The sequence below is a fragment of the Hibiscus syriacus genome, unplaced genomic scaffold (assembly GCF_006381635.1).
Source record: "Hibiscus syriacus cultivar Baekdansim isolate YM2019G1 unplaced genomic scaffold, ASM638163v2 tig00003973_pilon, whole genome shotgun sequence".
In the NCBI taxonomy this organism is placed as follows: Eukaryota; Viridiplantae; Streptophyta; class Magnoliopsida; order Malvales; family Malvaceae; genus Hibiscus; species Hibiscus syriacus.
In genome coordinates this window covers 51,922-77,940 of record NW_024061989.1, presented here as the reverse complement: position 1 = coordinate 77,940, position 26,019 = coordinate 51,922, and the positions used below count along the sequence as shown (strand labels likewise).

The 26,019-nt window shown below is 32.2% G+C and overlaps 1 protein-coding gene and 2 pseudogenes across 2 annotated transcripts; all 3 read left to right on the top strand.

Moving 5' to 3' along the window:
* The first annotated feature begins 656 nt into the window (after positions 1 to 656).
* Positions 657 to 4,161, top strand: LOC120185070 (annotated as a pseudogene).
* A 6,045-nt stretch (positions 4,162 to 10,206) lies between these two features.
* On the top strand, positions 10,207 to 12,088 carry LOC120185081 (myb-related protein 2-like). 2 transcript variants are annotated; one of them, XM_039189404.1, is made up of 6 exons: positions 10,207 to 10,390; positions 10,488 to 10,670; positions 10,763 to 10,839; positions 10,948 to 11,090; positions 11,186 to 11,255; positions 11,334 to 12,088. In XM_039189404.1, exons 2-6 carry the CDS (start codon positions 10,493 to 10,495, stop codon positions 11,955 to 11,957), a joined length of 1,092 nt encoding a protein of 363 aa, XP_039045335.1. In that variant the 5' UTR covers positions 10,207 to 10,390; positions 10,488 to 10,492; the 3' UTR covers positions 11,958 to 12,088. The 2 variants fall into 2 exon arrangements, with proteins under 2 accessions (XP_039045335.1, XP_039045331.1); XM_039189400.1 differs by lacking the exon at positions 10,207 to 10,390 and having other exon boundaries at positions 10,409 to 10,670.
* Positions 12,089 to 17,623: 5,535 nt separating this feature from the next.
* LOC120184918 lies at positions 17,624 to 21,994 on the top strand (annotated as a pseudogene).
* Positions 21,995 to 26,019: the final 4,025 nt, after the last annotated feature.

The following is a 26,019-nucleotide window of genomic DNA, read 5'->3' as shown; positions in this document are numbered from 1 at the left end:
TTATCAATATCAAAGAAAAGAGCTGTCTTAAGGCACCTAGAAGTTCTTTTCAGATATTAAAAATAAATAAATATTTTTTATATAATTTTGAAATAATAGGATTATAAATTAAATATATTTTTGAATTTTTAAATTTTAATAAAAGATACAATTTATAATTAAAAAGTACCAATTTTGGGCGTTGTAGGAGTGCTAATCCTTCCCTAAACGTAACCGACCACGAATCCCTTTTTTATTATTAAAAAGAACGAATTTTTGGTTATAAAACGCAGATCAGTTCATCTTTTAAATATGGTTTTCTTAAAAACTATTTTTAAAGATAATTTTAGGTATTCGACCTACCTAATCCAAAAGGCCGATGGTGACTCACAAATTATTTTCAAAATTATTTATTAACATTAATTTCCCCGCCAAAATTTAATATTTCGTGCCCGGACGAAAACCGGTTACGACAAGATTCATCCAAAGTATAATTTTTTTTTCATTCTCTGACAATAAAAAAACCAAACTCATTAACTAAAACTTCCGAAAACTCATCAAACTTCCACTCTTTTACACATCTCCAAGATCATTTATTTTTCCATTTTTCTCTTTCTGGTTTCGTTTTCTTGCTGAATCTTGAACTCCCCAAGTCTATCAGTGAAAAAGGTTGGGTTTTATGGATATGTTGCATAGTGAATTCTTAGCTTATTAGAGTTTAGTTTGTTAGTTTACTTGGGTTTTTGTTAATTTCAAATTACAGTCAACTTTTTTGTTTTTTGGGTGCAGATTTATCAGCTCGATCACGCTTATTGAAGTTGCTTGATTCGTGCGTAGTTAATAGTTTTTCGATTAGTTGTTCATTTTTGAGCTAGACCCAGATTTTAATATGTTGGAAGATGAGGCATAGATTTGAGAAATGGGGTATGTTTTTGGAAGACAGGTATCTTCTGGGATTGTTTCAGAGTCTAGAGCAAGTAGAAATGTTAGCTTTGAATCCAATAGGGAAAGTTGAACAAGTCATGGTTTCGAAGATCGATGATAGTGTTGTAGGGGTTGAAAATGAGGGTACCCAAAAGGAGGAAAAATCTGATGGGGAAAGGAAACAAAAGGGGGAAAGAAGAAGGTCTAAGGCCAACCCTAGGTTGAGTAACCTACCCAAGCATTCGCGTGGAGAGCAGGTGGCGGCTGGATGGCCTTCTTGGCTGTTCGATGCCTTCGGGGAGGCGCTCAACGGGTGGATTCCACGGAAGGCGGACACATTTGAAAAGATCGATAAGGTGGCCAGTTTTGTCTTTCTTCAACATTTGTGTTTATTTATCCTTCTTAGTGATGGTATTGCAAAATGTAGTTTGTTTCGAAATGATCGTGAATATAACTTGTTGTGCCATGTTTAGATTTGTAGTTGTGCTCCTTGTTTATTATCTCGAATGCAGTTTAATTGTTTGTCTTTTTCTTCATTTTTTTATACTTCTGAAGTTGGTATGTTGGATTCAAATACTTACCATTCCTTACTGATGGTAGATTGGCTCAGGAACATATAGCAATGTGTACAAAGCTAAAGATATGGTGACGGGTAAAATTGTTGCACTAAAGAAGGTGCGGTTTGATAATCTTGAACCTGAGAGTGTGAAATTCATGGCTAGAGAGATTCTCATATTGCGGAGGTTGGATCATCCCAATGTTGTAAAATTGGAAGGTTTAGTTACTTCAAGGATGTCTTGTAGTTTGTACTTGGTATTCCAGTACATGGAGCGTGATTTGGCTGGGCTTGCGGCGAGCCCAATAGTAAAGTTTTCAGAGCCACAGGTTAGTTCCAACTTCTCTTGTGTTTCAAATTACTGTAAAATCCATGGTTTACATGCCCGGTTTGGTAGTGACCCTAGAAGTATGGTTAAAAAATGTATGTTCCAGGTTAAATGCTACATGCATCAACTACTCTCTGGCCTCGAGCACTGTCACAAACGTGGAGTGCTTCACCGTGATATTAAGGGGTCAAATCTTCTTATTGATGATGGAGGAGTCCTTAATATTGCTGATTTTGGGTTGGCAACATTTTTTGACCCAAACCGCAAGCATCCAATGACTAATCGGGTGGTAACTCTGTGGTATCGAGCCCCTGAACTTCTTCTTGGAGCTACAGATTATGGTGTTGGTGTGGACCTTTGGAGTGCGGGATGCATTTTAGCTGAGCTCTTGGCCGGGAAGCCCATTATGCCTGGTCGAACAGAGGTGGGTTTTGCTTTAACTGTTTATTCAGTTTATCTTGCTTTGTAAGATTATAGGATAAAGATATTTTGACATGATTGCTTGTTGATTTAAGGTATTTTTTCCCGAAAAATTGCTACTCCGTTGCAACCAAGAAATCACAGTATCATATCTTGAAAAGCTTTGATATCCTGTCTTTTTTGTTCACTGCATGTTGAACGTCCATAGTTAATTCTATGTATTTTGTAATACCACTTGTAATAACTAACTATGTGGATTTTTTGTTTTGTTTTGTTTTGTTTTGATTGATTAGGTAGAGCAACTACATAAAATATACAAGTTATGTGGTTCACCATCAGACGACTACTGGAAAAAATCGAAGTTGCCAAATGCAACCTTATTTAAGCCTCGAGAGCCATACAAAAGATGCATAAAAGAGACATTTAAACATTTTCCAGCATCATCGCTGCCCCTCATCTACACTCTACTTGCAATTGATCCAGCAGAGCGTTTGACTGCCACTGCTGCACTGAGAAGTGAAGTAAGTAGCTTGATTTCAGTGAACGCTATCTGGTTCTACATTCTCTTGGAATCTTTCGACTTTTTATATCTAAAGATTCCCTTTTTAGAAGTGTCTCTTTTTTCACCCTCTCATTGTTCTTGTCCAGTTCTTTACGATGGAGCCTTATGCTTGTGAACCTTCAAGCCTCCCAAAATATCCACCCAGCAAAGAGATGGATGCAAAACGACGAGATGATGAAGCTCGGAGGTCAATTCTTTTGCCTTTTCTCTCTATTGACTTTAATCATTGGTTGCTTTACAAAACTGTGGTGGCTGATTAAGGCTAGATATTGTTTCAATATGATTGTTTTTTTTGATGACCCAAAGGGATGGTATATCCACCTCTATGCATATGCATAAGAAAGATATGGTCCCTTATGAACATGCTTTATCAGAAACCCCTTTCCTTTCTAGTGTTGTTAGTCGTGTGCGATAATATTTGAGCTGTTCAATGTGGAAGCTATTGCCATGGCTTCAAATTTTAGTGATCATTCCGTGTTTGTCGTTGGTTCCATTTGAGTTTGACCACACTGTAAATGTGCATTTGAAAGCATCAATTCATGTATCTATTGAGTATATTTTAAATATGATTTTTTTGTGAACCTTTTCTGTTTCTGGTATTATTATTGTGCAGACCCAGAGCTGCTAGTAGAGCCCAGGGTAATGGTACGAGAAAGACTCGGACACGTGATCGTGCGAGGGCAATGCCTGCCCCAGAAGCCAATGCTGAGCTTCAGTCTAATCTTGATGTATGTGTGATAATTCACCTTTGTCACTTTTTTTGTTCACTTTTTGCTGTTAAGCTGGACATGTTTTTCTTATCTCAATGTTAAATCTTGTTCCTTGCCTACCCTCTGTGAAGCAGAGAAGGCGCTTAATAACCCATGCGAACGCAAAGAGCAAAAGCGAAAAGTTCCCCCCACCGCACCAGGATGGAGCACTCGGCTTCCCTTTAGGAGCATCACAGCACATCAACCCTTCATTTGTTCCTCCCGATGTCCCCCCTTCAGTTCTACGTCTTTCACTTTCTCAAAAGAGCCGATCCAAACTTGGTCCGGTCCATTGGTAGACTCAGCCAGCATGGGTGGCCCAAGCCGAAAGAAGCATGTTGCAGGCGATTCACACGAACCATCTAAGCCTCCTACAGGGTCCCAAAAGGCCGAGAAAAGCGAGTCCCGAGTTAAAGGGAAGAAAAGCATGCTCTAAACTTGCAGTGCATACATAAGAAAGAGATTTACAGGAGCAGTTGAACGCATTTTGCTGACATTGTTTTCATGGAGTCTTTACTGCTACCTAATGCAAGTGTATTTAATAGGTCCTTGTTTGTTTTTGTCATAGAAGCATGTATTGTTTTGTTAAAATTATATAAAATATATATTCAAGGGTTGAAATCAATTTTTCTATATAATTTTTACCTCTACCTTTTTTATTTTTATATAATTTTAAAATAATTTGTCTATTGTTCTTGTTTCTTTCATTTTATCATAGTTGATGCCATATCAAAAAAAAATGTCACGTCAATAAAAACGTCTTACGAAACGTATCTCCGATATTACTCGTTTACCTTTTTCGTTCAAACAAGATTTCAATGGCTCGATATCCTTTTGAGGTACATTTACCGATGCGATCAGATCTATTTGTATCTATCTTTTATTCGATTTTTTTTTATTAGATACATTTTTCATCCCCCTAAATTCATGCGTCTGACCATGTATGCAAATAGGGACGGAACTACTTGGTGATTGGGAGGGGTGACAGTTTAGGTCCTTTTTAGTTTAAATATTAGTCAAGTAAGACCTCTCTCAATTTTTTGATTCAAATATTTAATAGATCCTTATTTTTTATGATGATAAGTATAATTAAAAAGCTATATCGTAAATAAAGTTAAATATTTATAAAATAATATTGGTTAAAACTGTTAGTGTACGTAGGGATGGACATAAGTCAGGTTTGATCGAGTTTTCGATCAATCCAACCTGAACCGGTAAAAATATAACCTCCACTCGAAACTCGACTTAGGTTTAACAGGATTTAACCTCAATTCTTTTTTTAAAAAAACAATCCAATATAAACGAATCGAATCAAAATCCATCGAATTTAGGTTTTCAGCCCATCACAGGTGTACGAGGAATTGACGATGGTGAGCCAACCTTAAAGCTTTTATGCTCACCCCATGAAAGTTGGAATCATATTCTTTGGCGATGAAAAATGTATCAATGCAAGGAAATTAATATCATTGCTTTCAACTCAAGGTGGGATAATCTTATCACAACCTATACATACACATATATAATATTTTATCTATAAGTTTCAATAATTTATTTTACAACAAGAGTGTAATTCAAAATTATTATAAAATGTAGTTTTTATGATTAAATTAAAAGTAATTTAAAATGATAATATATTATTTATCTATAAATTTGAACGTTTAAATTGTAATAATAAAATTATAATTTAATATTTAGCAGATTTATCTATTCAATTTTTATATTTAGTTGTAATATAATGATAATAAGGGTAAACTACATGTTTGGTGTCACAGTTATCACTTTTGTTCCTTTTTGGTCACTCAATTATTTTTTTAAATCATACCAAACGTTTAGTTTCGATTTCATTTTGGTCACCCGCCGTTAAAAAATTAACGATGATGTTGATGTGTCACTATAAGATAATGCTACATCATCATTGAAAAAAATGCCACGTCCGTAGTCCTATTAGTTTTTTAACGGCGGGCGATCAAAAGAAATCAAAACATAATGTTACGTATAATTTAAAAAAAATAAATAGCTGAATGACTAAATTAGAACAAAAATGATAGTTAGTATGTTCAAGTAAGACATAAATATTTTGTTTCTTTTTTATTAGTCCGTGATGATTTCAAGGTAATATCTGTTCGAAAGACTTTCAATCATTTGACAATGAACGCTCATACACCCTGTAAAATGTAAGCGTCGTGTTCGAACCTAGGGCCTCAAGAAATAACAATAATCTCTTAACTACTGAGGTCACTCGATTCGTGTTTTAGCAACAAAAAAATTCTTTAAATTCATGTTTATGTGTGTGTGTGCGTGTGTTGAAAGCAAAATAACAAATGATGATTGAAGTGTCACAAGTGTCAAATGAGATAACGAGTTTGTTCTTCTTGTTGTCATCGAATGAAAGCTAAAAGATAAGGGAACCATATACTTTGAAGCCCATCAAATAAATTAGGGTAAATTACATCACATACCACTAACATTTAAGGATGTATCAATTATACCACTGAACTTTTAATTATTTCAGTATTATAATCGATATACGTCTTAAAGTTCAGTAATATCTGATATATTTATACAAAATATATAATCATAAACAATATTGAACTGAGGCAATGTTCTTTGTGGATTTATGAAAGAACATCCAAATACAATTATAAGCTAAAAGGGAAGAGAACCCATTTTTTTGTGGTTTTGGGTAGAGGAGAACCTCCCAAGAAATAAAAGCTTCTTGACTTGAGAATATCACTCAGTGCCTTTAGTCTTAGATTCTAATTCTTTGGGAATTTTTTTTGTTTAGCTTTCTTTTTTCCTCCCCGCAAGGGAATAACATTCCGTCGTCGTTTTTAACTGTCTATTTCGACCAATTATCGTTACGTACGTGTTTTTCATTTCGTCGTAGTGATAAATAACGAATGTAATTTTGATTTTAGTTTCTTTAATATTCCCAGTCATGATTTTAGGAAAACAATTTGAAATTCTAATTAAAAGTTAAACATTTTAAGGGTTTAATTGTTTTTTTTAATTTTTGAGGGTTTAATGAGAATTTTAAAAAATGTCTAATTAATTTTTTTGAAAATTTAGGAGACCTAATGAAAGTTTCCAATTTTTTAAAAAAGGTTTAATCAAAATTTTAAAAAAACTAAAAAGAATAGTTGAGGGGGGTTACCCATTATGGTCCACCCTTAATTATGTTCAAATTTGGAATTTAGTCCCTACACTTTAGTTTGGTATAATTTGATATTTTATTTTTACTATATCATTAATTAATTTAAATAGTAGTTAACACCATTGAGTATCAATATGATTTTTCTTCCTTAATTACACACCTTTAAACCCATCATACAAAAAAAATCTATGTGAACATTTTAACTATAACAGTTAATGGTGTTAAATATTTTAATTAACAAGTGATTTTATAAATATAGAGAGATTGAATCATGTAAATATAAAGTTTAAGGAACTAAACTTTAAATTTGAGTATAATATAGGGGTCAAAACTATGATTTACCATAAGTATCGAGAACATTGCCATCCAATTCTAAATCATTTGACAATAAACACTCAAACACCTCAATACCTCTAGAGACAACAACTATCCTTTTAACGGTTAAGGTAGTTTGATTCATGCAATCATGAATGTATTTTTACGCCATATTATAATTATCAAGATTATAAATCTAATAATAATATCTAGACGAATCCTATTAAATATAAAAATATATGAGAATTTAAATTTTTCAACCTTTACTCGCTCTCTTATGATCTATCCCTATATATAATAGTACGTTGAATATTCTTTCTATTAGTTATATTTATCGAGATCATAAATATGATATCTTATCGATTACTATAACTATTGAAAAATGAAAAGAATCTAAATCATGTTCATTTTGACAACTTGAAGTTAAGTACTTTCTCCCATGTACTAATGCTGAAAATGATCTTGAAATAAAGCACTAGCAAGTAGGTTAAGGTATATGTACTTTTGAACAGAGGCAGACCCAAGAGCCTTCGTCAGGGGTTGCAAGAGCCCCATGGGTGGCATTTTTTAGGAGTGACACTTGGATTAAGGGTGACACTTGTGGAGGGGTTGCTTGGGATACCCCGGGCACCATGGAGGTCCACCCCTAGACGAGGGGTTGCCCGGGATACCCCGGGCTCCATAGAGGCCCGCCCCTATTTTTGAAACATCAAATTTAAAAGTACATATATTTTTTGCCTAAGCTAGATTAGTTTTCTACGTCAACATAATACGGCTGATAAATGGGAAGTTATATGTACAATACCTTAAAGTATGCATGAGTTGGGTTCGAGTTGCGTGAAATTTTGTTTCGGTCGGGTCGGGTGGATAAAAAACTGATCCATGCCCATCTCTACATGTAATAGGATATGTAATACTATCACATTTAAATTTGAATATTTTTTTCTTTTCTTCCGAAGTGAGATTAATGCTCAAATCTCCCTTTAAGTTGTGATTAGGGACGGACATGTGTTGAGTCGGGTTGGATTTTTTTTAGTCTATCTGAATCTGACTTGAGTATGATGTTTCTTCACTTGTTAACCGACTTAATCTGAGTTTACAAAATTTTCATTTGACTCGAAACCTAACCCGATTTTTAAGGTAAAAACTCAACGCCCAACAAGACACAAATATCTAAAAAAAAGTTCTCAATTTTATTAGGTAAAATAAGGATTTAATTAATGTATATATATATATAGAAAGAGAGAGATGAAAAGATATTATAGTACCTATCCCTAAATATAAATACCAATTATACTATTATTCTCTGATCGAGTTAAAAATTGAATTCAGGTCAAATCGAGTTTTTTGAAGAATAAAATTGAGTCGAGTTTAAGTTTAGGATGAAAAATATATTCTAATCCCACGTGCCATCAAACTATTTAGGGATTCTTCTTTAATACTTTTGTGAAAAGGCATTGATGTTAGATTCTCCCAAACTGCATAATGCATATATGATTTTTCCAAAAACTAATGAGAAGACAAATATACAAGGGAATTGGAATTTTTACTTTTATTTTCTTTAAAAAAAACCCTTTTAATTTCTACATATATTTTTAATGTATGCTTTTAATACCAGTATGTGCAACTCTTTTTTTTCGAGATTTTCATGTATTTAAAGGTTCTCGAAAGATCATTCATTTCGATATAGATATATTAGATATGAGTGTCGAATATAGAGCTGTAAATGAGACGAGACAGATCGCGAGCTACTCGAGATCGACTCGGTAAAGGCTCGATAAATACTCGGATCGAATGGACTCGACTCAAACTCGAGCTCGACTCGAATTATTAACGAGCCGAAACGAGCTACTTGATACTCGACTCGAAAAGCTCGTGAGCAGCTCAAAAATATAATATATTAAGATTTAAAAAAATAAAATAAATTATTAATAATATTAACATTTAAGTCTTGATTTTTTTATAAAAAAAATACAATAAAACTTTCATGTATTTAAGGTTCAGGTTCGAGTTTGAAGATTCAATCTTGTTAAGTTTAAGATTTTTTTTTTCATTTTCGAGATGCTCACGAGTTTTAGTTCAGGATTTCGAGTTCGAGTCGAGCTTAAAAATTTTAAGCTCGCGAGTTTTCGAGTCGAGTCGAAGCGAGTTCTATTTCAGAGTTTTCGAGTCGAGTCGAGCTCAACAATACTCAAGCTCGACTCGGCTCGTTTACACCCCTAGTCGAATACAAGTACTTAAAAATAATATGTAGACGAGCGACACATTTTGGCCTGCATGATTACATAGTGCCCATATTTTCTTACGTGCGGGTTCATGCAGGAAGAAAAGGGAAAGGATGAACTTGCATGAGTTCTTAAATATATATATATATATAATTTCATGATATACAATCAGATCATCACTCATGTGCCTATTGCATAAAAGTAATAACATCCACATTCCCCAATCCCCAACGAATACGATTAGTTTCATGATTGAGAAGCGGAGAAAGTAATGGATTAGGGCACACCACAACCGCTTAACACGGAAACTAATAGGGGCGAGTATACTTATTAATTTTTCGTTAAAAAGGAAACCACCAACGGGACATATTTGAGTTTTTTTTAATATTATAAGAAGTCTTTTCTGATGGGGTTAATTAAGATAAGAAAGCTGATGAAATAGAGAAAGAAGAGCGTATAGATTCACACAAGAGAATCATGGAAAGGGCACAAAAGGCACAAAGTCGAGGGGCAAGTTGTCATCTGCAAGGCCATGGAATTATCACAAGTTATTTCAACAAAATGCAAGTATGGAACCAAGTACACTTACCTTCTTTTAACAATATTTTTCTTTCTTTTCATGGCGTCCTCAATCCAGCTTAGGATTCCACGTTAAGCCGGCCGGCCGTCTTACTCCTACTGCAGACCGGTTCGGGTCCCTTTTTCTCGAATGAGATCATCGAATACGAGTATGCATCCGATACGAATAGCATCTTTTTCAATATTCCATTCCTTGCCTGCAAAACAATCTCCAACGAAAAGCATCTTTTTCTTTGTATGTTTCTCAATACAAGGCTTCCCCCAACTCTTTTAATCTTTGAATATGATTCTTCGCCTTTGTCAGTCGGGACGAACACGAATACGAATACTTTCTCATAATATACGTATATATGTGCATTGCGCTGTCTTAGAATGGAAAGTAGTACACTTTGCATGGCCAACAGTTCTAACAAAGTAGAAGGGGCAATGCCTCTGTTTCAATCACTGTGAATATTGGATTCGGTCATTAGCCTCCTTTGTGTGTTGCTTTATAAAAGCCCTGTTTGGGGGTCATCTTTGGCGTTATAAGTAAGAGTAGCCGGTCGAGAACTCGAGGAAGATCAAGTGTCGAAGAATAGAGATCGAAGCGGCCGGATCAGGTATATAAACGGAGCCGGATACCGAGCGTGGCTCATTAGTTGTATTGGTTCAACAAGAAGGTTGAAACTTACATGTTTGAGTACTTTTTGGAGACAGAAAATATGTACCAACATCAAGGGAAGAGCATGCACCATGAGAGACAATTGTTCCTGCAAGGAGGGAATGGCCCTGGAGATTCCGGTCTTGTTCTTTCGACCGATGCAAAGCCAAGACTCAAGTGGACTCCTGATCTTCATGAACGGTTCATCGAAGCGGTCAATCAGCTCGGGGGTGCAAACAGTAAGTACACAAAAGTTGAACAAATTCCATTTATAAACTGCCTTATGTTGGGCTAATACAAATGATTCTACTTTCTTTTCCTTATGTTGCAGAGGCTACTCCTAAAACGGTAATGGAACTAATGGATATTCCTGGCCTTACCTTATACCATCTCAAGAGTCATCTTCAGGTAACTTATCGACATCGTGAACCAAGTTAATTAAGTGTCGGATTCACGTTACGGTCGTGTTGTTTTATGTTGTACAAGGGCTGATTAGATCACTTCTTTTGGCTGCAGAAATATAGACTCGGTAAAAATCTCCATGGACAAGCTAATAATAGCACTAACAAGATAGGTGAGGTTACGACGGCCGGAGATAGAATGTCCGAAGCAAATGGAACTCGCATGAATAGCTTAAGTATTGGACCTCAAACAAACAAGTAAGATGATGAATGATTAATGAATTTTCATATTTAGATTTTGCATTCATCCATATGTTTTTTTATGTATTGATTTTGATTTTCTTGACCTGCAGAGGCTTACAAATCAGCGAAGCGCTGCACATGCAAATCGAAGTGCAGAGAAGGCTGCATGAACAGCTTGAGGTACGTAGCATTCCTCCGAAAATGAATCTTTAGGTGTTTTAGTTATGTCACGGTCCGATAAGTTCGATATTGAACCAGGTGCAGCGACATTTACAGCTTCGTATCGAGGCTCAAGGGAAATACTTACAGGCAGTGCTGGAAAAAGCTCAAGAAACACTTGGCAGACAAAATTCAGGCAACTTCGGACTCGAAGCAGCCAAAGTTCGGTTATCTGAACTGGTGTCCAAAGTGTCGAACCAATGCCTGAATTCCACGATTCCAGATTTGAAAGACTTGCAGGGGCTAACACAAGGGACTCCACCTACTGATTGTTCAATGGATAGTTGCTTGACTTCATGTGATGGATCTCAGAAAGAGAAAGAAATACACAACAATGGGATTTGTTTAAGAACATACAACAGCAACTCATTACCGGAAGTTCGACCGCTACCGCGAACCAAGCTCAAATCGTTCAACAACATCAAAATAGGCAATGATGCAGAACGAAGAATGTTTTTCGCAGACAGAAGCGCCAGTGATTTATCCATGAGCGTGGGATTACAAGGCGAAAAAGGCCATCCCAGCAACAATAGCAGGAATGAAGATCGAGAGAGCTTAAGACTACCATATTTTGCAACAAAGCTGGACTTAAATGTCCATGAAGACAATGACGCTGCTTCAAGCTGCAAACAGTTTGATTTGAATGTCCTAAGCTGGAACTGAAAAGGGTCAGTCGTTCTTCGTAGCTGGAGAAACCGAAAGCGGTCGGTGTTCATCGGAAGAGGAGACTCGGTGAAGAAAATGCTGTTCTTTCTGATGATCGGCATGAAAAAGCAAAACTAATTCAGTCTTTATTTGAATGAAGTTTGCAGCTGATATATCATATAATAGATTAATCAATATCATTTGGTTCCAAAACTTAAGAATTTATTGCTCCATATTTGATGTTTGTGAATGACAAATCACATTGCTAAGTTGATCAAACGATAACTTGCAGTTTCTTTCTCCCTAAGATTCCTATTAATTTTGCAACGGATTCAAGCGTTTGGATGATTAAAATTGAACAATTTCTCCTATTAAACTGGTCATCTAAAGATACCTTTCACAAGCTCAGCCAGCCACACTCCTTAAGTGTAACCTGGTTCAATAGTAGGGATGGGTTGGGTTTTCGGTTAATTCAACCCGACCTAATACCTTAGAGTTTAGGATGTTTATTCAACTCAAAACCTGACTTATCTTTTGAGATAAGGTCTGCACCCAATTCTATCCTACACAAATATATATGAAAAATTCTTAATTTTTATTTTATAAAATAGGGATCTAATTGAAAAAAATAATATAGAGACGAGTATTATTGTAATTATTCTTAAAAAAATAAAATATAATTACATTATTTTTCAAGTTGGTCGGGTTGGGTATTTTCACCTTATATTAATTAAAATTTATAATTTTGGGCACATATGTATAATGTACAATATTATTATAAAGTATGACGCAAAGTTATGTGACCAATTGCGTTACACGTGTCACAAGTATTAAAATTATATGGAATTAAAATATAACTACAATAAGTTGTATTTATAATTTGACGAAGGGAGGAATTATAAATAACTAATAGATTGACCTAATATTCATTCTATATTACTATTACATGTCTTCTTAGAAGATTACAACAACAAAAAATTCAAATAGTTCGGCCTATCAATTAATTTAAATATGTTTTCGTATTTAGTATTTTATTCTAAATGATTTGATTTGATTAGATTCTGTTTAATTTTCATATTTATTATATTTTGGTTCTAACATCATACCCTCGAACTCGATTTGACCCAAACTCGTAATCCAAAATACTTGAACTGACCCAAACTTTAACTCAAATTTAAAAACAGATCTAATAAAATCAGATCGAATCGAAATTTAACCGATGCGAGTCTGGGGCCATCTCTAGCCAATAGTGTAAGGTCCATCATTCAGTGCCCATAAATCTTTAGCGCCTCAACCCATTAATGTACTTTCTTAACAGTGAATAAACTTGTTCTTCACGGAAGCTCGTTAATATAGTATAAAGTAAAAGGGGTGAATTACGTATTTAGTAATTAAATTATCAGTTTTGATTCATTTAATTTTAATTTTTTATTTTTTAAATTATAATTAATGTTTAGTTTTTATTTCATTTTAGTATTATCTGTTAAAATTTAACACGTTAGTACATAAACTATCAATTTTAACCAGTTTTAGTACCTAAACTGTTATTTATTTATTTTCAAAATTTAATGTTAAATTTTCATAGATGGTACTAAAATGAAACAAAAACTAAAGTTTTGAACGACGAGATACTAAAATGAAACAAAAAATAAATTTTAGGTATGTTTTTGAAAAAAATAAAAGTTTAGATACTAAAACGTATGAAAACTGATAATTTAGGTACTAAATCCATGTAGCGTAAAACCCAAGTCACGTGTGTTCTTCTACCATCTTTATTTTCAAAAGATGGATCATGTCACAACTTGAGAGGCAGCTTAGGGTTGGTAACGGTAACGGTAATGGTAAATGCAGAGGTTTTAACTATCTCGTCGATGATTTCGTCGTCGAAATAGTAAGACGGCTCCCTGCCGAGCAGCTACGGTAGAATTGAAGAGATTGAGCTGGTGGGAATGGATATATGTGGATAGAGTCGTAAACGAGTCGAGTGGAGTTCGAGTATTGTTAAGTTTAATTTGATTGGAAAAGTTTAAAGTTGAGTTCGACTCGACTCGAAAGCTAACGAGCTTAAAATCGTTAAGCTCGGTTTTAATTAAAAACAAAAAATTAAAAGTCAACTTAACTTAAAAGCTCATAAACTCAAAATTTTCAAACTCAACTTGAAGTCAAAAATTGAAGCTAAATTGAATCGTGAAGATTTTAATAGAGATAGATGATAATGTTTAATGTTATTACTGTTAATTATATGTTTAAGTAATCTTAAAAATTATACTAATTTGATTTCCGATGTAAGTTTTATACTAGAAAAAGAGGAGATAATTGAATAGGAGGCCCCCAAACAATGATATAATTCTAAATTGAACCCTAAACTTTAAAATGTTTTATATTTGTCCTTAAATTGTGACATCCATTTTAATTTAGTCTCTAAACTTTAAGGAATTTCATATAAGTCTATGAACTATCAAAATTATTTTATTTTGATAATTTTGTTAATGTATCATTAACTCTATTAGCTAAAAAAGTGTTTATATAGATATTAATTAACTGATGTTCTTAATTGTTCGATCGTAGAAATTTATAGTTGCCCAATTTAATTTGGTGATATTTTTTTAATTGTCTGGGTGATTACAAGGTAGTATCTATTTAGAATTTCTTAATTTATTGACAATACATATCTTACAGAACCAATCATCTATAGTAACTCGAATTCATAACCTTTAAGTTAAATAAAAATAGGTTGTGGCCTTTGTTAATAAAGTAATATAATCTTGAGAAAAATGGTTTCAACATGGAAAATGATGTGGAGCCACATAATCAACACATGAAAACTTGCCTAAAAACTTTATTAGGGGGGTCTAATTGTTATTTCAGTCTGCCTATTATGCTGAAATTTGAGATTCAATCTTTCTACTTTAATTTGGAATAATTTAGTCCCTCTACTTTTATAATGATATTAGTAGGTTAAATGTTGCATTTGACAATGATGACATGAGTTTTCACTTTACACTTACTACTAACATTATAAAGATAAAGAGGGGCTGAATTATGTCAAATTCTGTTACCAGAAGCAGATAATAACGTTATCAATTTGGACCTACAATTAACATTACCGATAAATAAAGTGCGAAATCTCAATTTCACCATAATAGAAGGACTAAAGTTTTGATTTTTTTTTTGACTCCCAAAAAATGTTTAATTTCTTTAATATGTTGCCACTTTCTTATCTCTCGTTCCTTAGTACCATGAAGGACCCCATGGAAATTGGGGAAGAAAAGGTTGAATGAGATGTAAAGAGAAGGGGATGAGAATGGCATGTGATGGATTTTATGTACATGTATTTGAGTGAGAAAAATTATGGAAAAATTATATAAGGTCTGGAAATGATGTAGGAAGTATTCTACAGGTCTTAGAAAAATTTGGGGACCATTTTGTAATTTTTGAAAGATTGGGGGACCAATTCGTAATTTTGTAAAAGTTGTGAATGGTTGTATAATTGTCTAATAGTTGATGTACTATGCTAGAAATTGATATTTTGGGATTAAAATGAGCGTTTAGATGTGAAATATGACCATTTTAGAAGTTTGAAAAGATTGTTGATTTAAATGCAACAATTACATAGTTGGGGTGCTTAAAGGTAATTGTACCTTTGTAAAGTAATTGGTTGGTAATAATTCCATTACTAGAATTTCTTGAATTTATGGAATTTATGGAATTTCTGAAATTTCTGGTATTTAAAATTTAAGTGATAAAATGGTGAATGACCATTTTGTGTAAATTGGAAAAGTTGGTTTCAATATTAAAAGAAATTATTAAGTGTTAAGTATTTTGATAGAAAATGAGTTTCAAGTATATTATGGATTTTGTTTTGGGATGTGTTTATGTTAGTACAATACTAACATATGTATCGTTATGAAATTATGATTTGTACAGATCGTGATTGATTTGTGACAAAGACAAGTCAACTATAAAAGGGTTGTTGTGGATTATAGTAAAGAACATCTTTTGGATATATAAAGTGTCAAGGTGAGTGCAAATTTAATTTGTACTTATGTTATAGAATAAACATTGGCTTACGATGAGCCAATGACGAAGTTACTATGGTAAGAAGTGACTCCTAAAATGTTATTTGATTGTGATGCATGCATAACATTATATATGGATGTTTTATACATCATTGGGTATGATTTCCAATAAGTCTATTTACATGTTGTAATGCATGATTCCATAAGTACAAGCATGCGATTGATATGATGCTTATGTGTGCATGAGTACATGAAAATGGGTATATGTGTCATATGTTATTATATGTGATATGTTTGACATGTTATTTTATGTGACATGATTGATGTGAATATATGAGAATAAAATATGAGATATGTGAATCTAATGTATGTGAATACATTCATATGTGAGCAAGATATGACATACATGTTTATATGAACACATGAGAAATGATACAAGTTATATGATATGATCTACATGATTACATGCACATGTGAAATATGTGATATGATATGAAGCTATGTGATACGGGTTATATGACAATGATCTATGAGGTAATATAAGAATGATACAAGTGATGTGAACTGTTATAAATGATAATGCCCATGTTATGTGATATGAGAGCTAGTGGTATAGTTGGCATGCCAAAAGTTGAGGGTTCTACAGGTCTTTCGGGACACAGATGACATTCTTCGGGATGATAGGTCCTTCGGGACATATACGAGATCCTTGGGGATAATTTATATGCCTTAGTGGGAATTTATATGCCTTAGTGGGAATTTATACGAGTTGTGGTGATGGCATATGTGCACAACCTCAGTGTACTCACATACCTTGAGTTCTCAGTAATGTACATGGGCTTATAAAAGATATCAGTACTGTACATTGGATTATAAAAGATATCAGTAATGTGCATGGGCCTATAAAAGATATCCAAAGTGTTTGCATTATTATATGATATCGTGTTATTATTGTTTACACTGAATCACAAGTGTACACAAGCTAGTACATGGACTATTAAAAGAGATAACATAAATGCACTGTATGTGATGTATATGCTTTGTTATATGAAGTATATGACATTATTTATATGCGATACTATGTGTATTGCTTGGTGAAATATATTATATGATATGTTACAAATGTTAAGTACAAGATGACATGTTTTAAATGGGTTAATGATAATGATAGAGATTATGATAATGATGTTGATAATGATGGCATATGTACATGTATGCATTATGTTATATGAAATGTTCTATGGTTTATATTCTATGCTTTATATGCCTCACTAAGTCAACGACTTAGTGTGTGATTGTTTCACACGTAGGTTCCGAGAATAAGTAGAATGATAAAACTTAAGTAAGACATGTCAATTTATCATTTTCAAAGATTATATCAGAAAAGAATTGAATAGTAAGTATTTTGTAATACTGATTGTGGTTGGCATGTAAATAAAGATTTGAATCTGTTATGCACTAATAAGTTTTATAAAATCTTATGATTTTATTTTATGTAAATTATCCAGTCTTATTTAGTGAAAGTTTAAAATTATTCACTATTTTATACAAGTAAATGTTTTGAAAAGTCAACGTGACACCTTGGAATCGTATTCGGGTCGAGTACGGGTTTGGGGTGTTATAGTGGTGTTCGTGGCTATTTGTGGGTTGACCGAAAACCCCGGAATGGTGCAGTCCCGGGTTTTTCGGTCAAACATCTCGGCTGATTTCTGTTGTGGCTTGCTTGGTGTTGAAAACCCTAATGAACTTGTGGGTTGGGTCAGGCATGCACATTCAAACAGGTTTACCTGCTGCATTGTATTTGGTCCTAGACCCTGCCTAATTGGACCGAAAATAAGAAAAAAAAATATAAAAAAAAATATAAATAAGTAAAATAAAAAAATAAAACGAAAAATAAAATAATATGTATATTTCGAAAAATATGTTTCTAAAACTATATATTTTCCAAAAATAATCATTTTAAAAACTATATATTATATGTTTTCAAAAAAACTATATATTATATGTTTTCAAAATATTTTTTAAAAAACTATATATTATATGTTTTCAAAAAACGTTTTCAAAAACTATATTATATATACGTTTTAAAAATATTTTTAAAACTTATATTATATGTTTTTCAAAACCGAATTTAAAAACTATATATTATATAAGTTTTCAAAAATATGTTTTTAAAACTATATATTATACGTTTTCAAAAACATGTTTTCGAATCCATATTATACATATATTTTAAAAACTGATTTTTTTTATAAAAACTATATATGTTCCAAAAAAGAAAACTCTTTCAAAAACTATATTATATTATTATATATTAAAAAAATCTCGAACGAAAATGAGTGTCTACATCTTGCTTTCATCATTGCCCCGCATTTGCTGGGATTAGTTTTTTATTCTTTTTATAATTTATAATTTGTTGTTTTATTTTTAAAAAAATAATATATTTAAAATGCTTTTATGTGAATATAATTGTTATAATTTTTTTTGAATATTTTAATAATTTTATGTTTTAAATTTAAATAACTATTTTAAATTAAAGATATTAAATCATAAACTTTTTCCTAATCGAGAGACTAGAATTAGAGTTAAATATATTCTATTTGAATAATTAAATTATTTAGAATATTCATAATGGTTTTATTTTAAATCAAAATTAATTTTCTCAAAAATTGAGAAAACTTTGCATTATCGTTTTGCAATCTCGAAAAGAGACGATCTAACTCGCTTATATCTTACATGTATGTATGCATGATGTAATCCAGTCGGTGGCCGACCACTCCATAAAGAATTAAAGAGACTTAAAAAATTAAAATTTTTCTCTAAATTTATTTTAAATTTTTATCAATAAAAATATTTTAATATTACATTAAATATTATTATTTGTCAATATATTAATTATTTAAAAATTAGGGTAAAGTATATGAATGGTCCCTCGACTATAGACTACTGCTCTATTAAGTCCCTTAACTATTAAAAGCTACAAAATGGTCCTAACTATAGAGTGTTGGTTTGTTGAGTCCATTGACTATTGAAAATTACAAAATGGTCATCTGACTATTCATTATGTTTCAAACTCTTCCTTTTTGTTAAAAAATTGGCAGTCGTGTAAGCTTGACGTTAACATGAATACTGTAATATGATAGTTGTTTGAGATTTTATGATTATATTTTATTATATCATAGCAACAGGGAAAGACACAAGATTTTATATTAAGGAGAGCAAGCTTCTAAAATCTTAGGGGGTGAAAATAGATTTTCGATAGAAAATACATAGAAAAATTTAAAATATATGATAATTTTATATTTTTTTGGGGGCGATTGCCCTGCCTAGGTTTATCCCTAGTACTCAACAGATTAACGTTCAACTCAGAATGTCATTAATTTTTTAACGGAAAATGACGAGTTTGGAATATAATGAATAGTCATGCGACCATTTTTGTAACTTTTAATAGTCGAGGGACTTAATAAAAAAATACTATATAGTTGGAGGATTGTTTTGTAACTTTTAATGGTCGAGAAACTTAATAAAACAGTATTCTATAGTCAGGAGACCATTTGTACTTTACCCTAAAAATTAAATAATTAATATTTAAATCTTTAAAAAAAATATGTACTCTATTTTATAATTTGAAATTAGATAATATTTCAAGTAGTAACCAACTTGATATCACTTAAGTAAGGTTTTAAGTTTGAGTCATTCTGTATATAGAAAATCCCTGTTGAAAAACTCATCCACTAAAATCAGATGTGTGACGTGGGTCAGTTCGTATTAGTTAATGCAAAGCCTTGGAATCGGGAGGTCAACCAATATATATATATATATATATATATATATATATATATATATATTAAAAAACCTAATAGCATTTTCTCAAAAATCGTAATAAATATTAATTTTATATTATTAAAAGTTTTTATGCTTCTTGAAACTTAATTACTTTTATTTTGCTTGAAATACTGAGCATTGTGTATTTAGTGTACTCGAATTAAAGGTTAGGGTTTACTTGAATGCAAACTAAAGTTTAATGACAATTAAGTACAGGAGGATCACCAATGCAAAATGAGCAAGTTGTAGGGATTTTTTTGTTATTTGTCCTTTATTTTTTCAGTTGTTCCCTTTATTTTCTTTGAAACTCGAGCTGCAAGAGTTTGCTAGGATTCCTACTACAGGATTTCAACTTGTTATCCCTTTGGTACTGATTCCAGGCTGAGATCACAGTAGATTCCTTCAAAATTTTCCAGCTTTATTCTTAAGCATAAAAAGGTAGGCATTATTACAGGGACCGTTTTTGGAATTTGACCATGATATGAATTATTTATGAGAACTCTTGAAATTCATCACAGCATTGTGGGGTTTCTTGATGGCATAATGTTAAAGAAATACCTCTAACGTTAAATAGTCAATTTTATTATTATTTTTAAGTATTTTAACGCTTAACGTTTCATTTTAAAATAAAAAAATCTCTAACGTTTGATTGAATAATAATTTTGACTCTTATCTTTTGGAGGATTTTGGCCCCTAACATTTCAATTTAGGATTAAAAGAGCCTTATTTTGATACGTTGATTATTTGTTTATTAACGATTTACATCCACATAGGGACCTTTTTACCCCCAAAATAAAATTTTAGAGGCCAAAATATTCGAAAAAAGAATAGAAGCCGAAGTGACATTTTAATTAAACACTAGGGGTATTCTTTTGACATTATGTAAGTTTCTTGATTGCATGATGTAAGCTTTTAGCATTGGTCGCATTGTGTGCTTTTATGACCACAATATGCATGGTTTAAGGTTTCCCGGAAGCTTGCTTATGGATGAGGTAGTAACTAATCGAATGGATCGTCACGCTCGAATTCTTCGTGTGATTAACGTTGCGAAGATTCTAAGCGTGTTTTCGTTCGAAGGTGATCGAATGATGCTAATAGTTTTACTTTCTGTCACTGCAATGCAATTAATCTATGTGATTTCTTGATGTCTTAGCACAGGTATGTAGCTGTGGGCAATGAACCGTTTCTCACAACCTACAATGGCTCCTTCATAAACATCACATTCCCTGCGCTTCAGAACATTCAAAATGCACTTAACCAAGCCGGGGTAGGAGACTCGATAAAGGCTACCGTGCCTTCGAATGCCGATGTCTACAATTCTCCAGAAAACAACCCTGTTCCGTCAGCTGGTCGGTTCCGGCCCGATATTAGTGGCCTTATGACGCAGATCGTTGAGTTTCTAGCCAGGAACGGTGCGCCTTCCACCATAAACATCTACCCTTTCCTCAGTCTCTATGGAAATGATGACCTCCCCTTCAACTATGCTTTCTTTGATGGAGGAAACCCGATTGTCGATAACGGGATTCAGTTCACTAATGTTTTCGACGTCAACTTTGACACGTTGGTTTCGGCTTTGAGAGCCATAGGGCATGGGGACATGACGATTATTGTCCGGGAAGTCGGCTGGCCCACGGACGGGGACAAGAACGCGAATATAGCTAATGCTCAGAGATTTTACAACGGGCTCATGCCTAGACTTGCAGCCAACAGCGGCACGCCCCTGCGTCCGGGATACTTACAAGTGTACTTATTCGGCCTTCTAGACGAAGATGTAAAGAGCATTGCTCCTGGAAACCTTGAGCGCCATTGGGGGATCTATAGGTAAGACGGTCAGCCAAAATTCCCGCTCGATCTGTCCGGACAGAACCAAAACCCGTACCTCATCGCCGCTCAGAACGTTGAATACCTCCCTCAGAAATGGTGTGTGTTCAATCCAAATGCTAATGACCTCAGCAAACTTGCGGACAACATAAACTACGCCTGCACGTTCTCGGACTGCACGGCGCTCGGGTACGGCTCCTCATGTAACAAGAACACGTCGTAATGGCCTGTAATTTTCAGGGTCTAGCCATGGAAACGACACAGAATCCTTCACAAGGAGCTTGCAGTTTTATCATTCAGATTGCTGCTTCTGCATCCTTTGTTGGTCCCTCAATGACGGGATTCACGGGAATGATAAATTTTGCTGTATTCCTACTTGTTTTACTATAAACTCAACTCAAATTCTGTAGATAACTGGGATGCACTTTATTTTTGCTAGCTCTATTTAGGTATGTCACATATTTTGATTTGACATTGATACCTAACTTGAGTTACGTCGGTTCGAGTCATATCGGATTTTGCATATTAGACAACTCAAATTATCTTATTTAGCCTGAACGTCATTCATATTGTATTTTTATTTTTGATTTAATATTATCGAATCGGCGTGACTTGAACTCAAATTAATTTATAAAATTATACTTGGGACACAAAAAATTAAAACTTTCACATCAAGTTAACAATAAGGGTAAATTATATCATTGACCACCTAATTATAATCTCTTTTCATTTTGATGGTCATTTTTGAATTCTTGTCAATCAAGTCACTCAATTATTTAAATGCATTCAATCAGGTCACTTGCAGTTAAAATTTAGCGGAAGTGTTGACATGGCAGTTAATAAAATTGATATAATTACACATTAAATCCTTAATATTTATACATTCTATCAATTTGGTCATAATTTTAATTCAATTTAATTAATTTAATTTTCAATTAGATGGTGACATGTCCCACTATCAGATTGGATGGTATTTTATTAATTTTAATTATTTAATTTATTATATTTTACATCAAATCAAATGATGACACGTATCACCACCTGATTTGATAAGCAAAACGGGTAAATTTAAACTGCCTCCAAGGGGACTCAAACCAGGGGCAAAGTGAAACCTGAAGCATGGCTGAAGCACTCAATTAGTTATATTTCACAACATTTTATATAAAATGGTTTTTGTTGAAGAACAAATTAATAGGAAAATAAGAGATTGCAAGGGATCAAACTTGGGTCTCATGGAGAGTTTGGGAACTCTTACCACTGAACCAAATATGAAACGTAAAAATTGGCTTTAATTTGAAAATATTATATTAACTATATTTTAAAATATATATGAATGTATATATTAATAAATTATTAACTAAATTTTCTTAATAGTAAATGTATATATTAACAAATTTGGTACTTATATATTCTCTAAAAAGAATAAAGGTTTGATGCATTTTATTATTTTGTTATAATACAAGTTAATTATAATATGTTGTTAAAAACAAACCAAATTTAAATGTTGGTTCAGTGGTAAGAGTTCCCAAACTCTACATGAGAATCAAGTTCAATCTCTTGAAGTCTCTTATTTTCAGTCGTGCCTTTGGTTTCACTCATGTCCTTGGTTCAAAAATGTCATCCAATCTGATAGTGACACGTGTCACCATCTAATTGGAGATTAAATTTATTAAATTGAATTAGACCAAATTGATAGAATGTATAAATATTGAGGATCTAATGTGTAATTATACCAATTTCATTAACTGTCACGTCAGTGCTTCCGTTAACTGTTAACGAAAAGTGGTCTGATTGAATATATTTAAATAGTTAGGTGACCTGATTGACAAGAATTCAAAAATGATGATCAAAATAAAAATTGAGCTATAATTAAGTAGTCACTGATATAATTTACCCTAACAATAAATACCAATGAGCTGTGCTCTCTAAAACCCCTACCAACATAACAAAATCACTTGTTCTTTCTCTCAATTGGATGTGAAATCTCATAATAGTAATAATAATTAGGGTAAATTTCAAAAATGGTTACTAAATTGTCTCAAAACAATCTTTTTAGATCATGAACTTTTAAAGAATTATAAAACAGACATTAAATTTTTATTTTTATTATCAAATAGGAACGTGATATTAAAACTAATCAATAATAAATTATTTATCCCCTCAACTATAATTAATATTTTTACTTATTTTTTAATATTTTAAGTAATAATTCCAAAAATATTTAAAAAAAAATGGAAACTTTGTAAAAATATGTGAAAATCCATAATATTCTAAAAATTATATATATTTTTAAAATTTTATGATTTTTAAAATAAAAAACTATAAAGTTCTTTGATATACAAATGCAAAACTAACTAAAATCTCTTAGGTTGTTTTCCATTTTTCATATACCAAAAATTCATTTCACTGGGAAACACTTCAATGTCCCTAAATCGACAATAAACTCTTTAATTTATTGATATTTTTATCTCAATGGTCTACAGTCTGATGGGCCTAAAACTGGACTATGTTGATCGACTCGTCATTCTCTCGTGGTCCATCGTTTAGATTGGTCTTCCGTCCACCGGAACTATGTCATGTCAGCCTGTTCATTAAACTTTTAACGATGGGAGTACTAAAATGAAACAAAAAAAAAATGTTAAGCTTAACTTTGAAAAAAATGAAAGTTTAGATATTAAAATTGATCAAAACTGGTCATTAAAGTACTAAACGTGTAGGTTACCTATATTTTAATCTACTGTATTTTTATAGAATTTTCTCATAATTTGTTATATTTTCTTTTTTATTTAATAAGAGTTACGGCTATTATTAATTAAAAGATACACATATTTTAAGTAAAGATTTCATTCAGAACTGAAAAAAAAATTAATTTAAAATAATTTAAATTCAAAATGAGTTTTATGATTATCCAATATACCAATAGAAAAATCATATCGAGAACAAATTAGGACATTTTTTATATATTAATATATGGAATATGATTGCAGAGTATTTTGGGCACTGTAGTGAAAGGGACTCATTGAGAGATGTTGAGTGCTACAACACCATTTTCAAATGATTTGTCACTTCAATTCAATTTCTTAGGCCTTATGAATTCAAATTAAATACGCCTTTTTAGAGTTATTATGTCAGCACGAATTAATTTACTTCAATAATTAAAAGAATGATTGTTGTTTTTAGAAGTTTAGGATTCGAGTATCAAAGTCGGTTAAAGTATTTGAACGTTCATTATCAAATGATTTAGAATCTTTATAACATATACTATATTGTAATTACCTTAATTTAATAAAAAAATATTATGTGGATCGGATACGTAGTATAATAGTAAAAGGTTTATATTTAAATGACATGCTAATTGATATTAGACTGTTGGTGGATATTTCAATTTTCTTCTTTTTATAATTTGAGATATAAAATCATAAAATATTAAATCATGTTCAAAGGTAGTATAAATATACACGAGTCAATTACCTCACACGTTCTCAAATTATGCTTCATATTTTAAATTGATTCTTAAATATTTGAATATTTTAATTTTATCCTTAAATTATGAAGCTCATTCTATGTTAATCCTCAAACTTTTGAATATTTCAATTTCATCTCAAACTATGATCCTCATTCTAAATTAGTATTTGAACTTTTGAACATTTCGTTTTCATCTCAAACTATTAGTATATGTTGATTGCATCCCCCGTTAATGAAACCATTAGACCAAGCTCTATTATTATATGTTTGAAAAAAATAAATTTATGGTATACTATGGTTGAAATTAATTACATATTTGAATGATTTTGGGGTTGAAATTGAAAGATCAAAAGTTCGAGGAACAATTTAGAATGAGGGTCATAGTTTGGGGAATAAATTGAAATGTACAAAAGTTTTAGGACTAAGTTATAATGAGTCATGATTTAGGAATGAAATTAAAATATTCAAAACTTTAAAGATTAATTTAAAACGAGAATTATAGTTTAGGGACATATGATGCAATTAACTCTAAAATTATTAAAATTTAGATAACATAAAAGATTATAGGGAAAAGTACACAAATGGACCCTCGACTATAGAATATTGTTTTATTGAATCTTGTGACTATTAAAAGTTACAAAATGATCCCCTGACTATAGGGCATTGCTTGTTTTAGTTCCGGACTATTAAAAGTTACAAAATGATCACCCGACTATTCATTGCGTTCCAAACTCATCCTTTTTCGTTAAAAAATTGATAGTAGTTTGAGTTGGACATTAACTTGTTGACTCAGATATGATAATCATTTGAGATTTTGGGATCACATTATATCATATCTCAGTCAACAGATTAACGTTCAACTCAAATTTCCATCAATTTTTAACAGAAAAAGACAAGTTTGGAACATAATGAATTGTCAGATGATCATTTTGTAACTTTTAATAGTTAGG

Excerpts from the sequence above, each read along its gene's own strand:
- LOC120185081 (XM_039189400.1), top strand. The coding sequence starts at position 10,463 with ATGTTTGAGTACTTTTTGGAGACAGAAAATATGTACCAACATCAAGGG. Across the intron at positions 10,671-10,762 it reads TCAGCTCGGGGGTGCAAACA|AGGCTACTCCTAAAACGGTA; the intron begins GTAAGTACACAA and ends CTTATGTTGCAG. Across the intron at positions 11,091-11,185 it reads ATTGGACCTCAAACAAACAA|AGGCTTACAAATCAGCGAAG; the intron begins GTAAGATGATGA and ends CTTGACCTGCAG.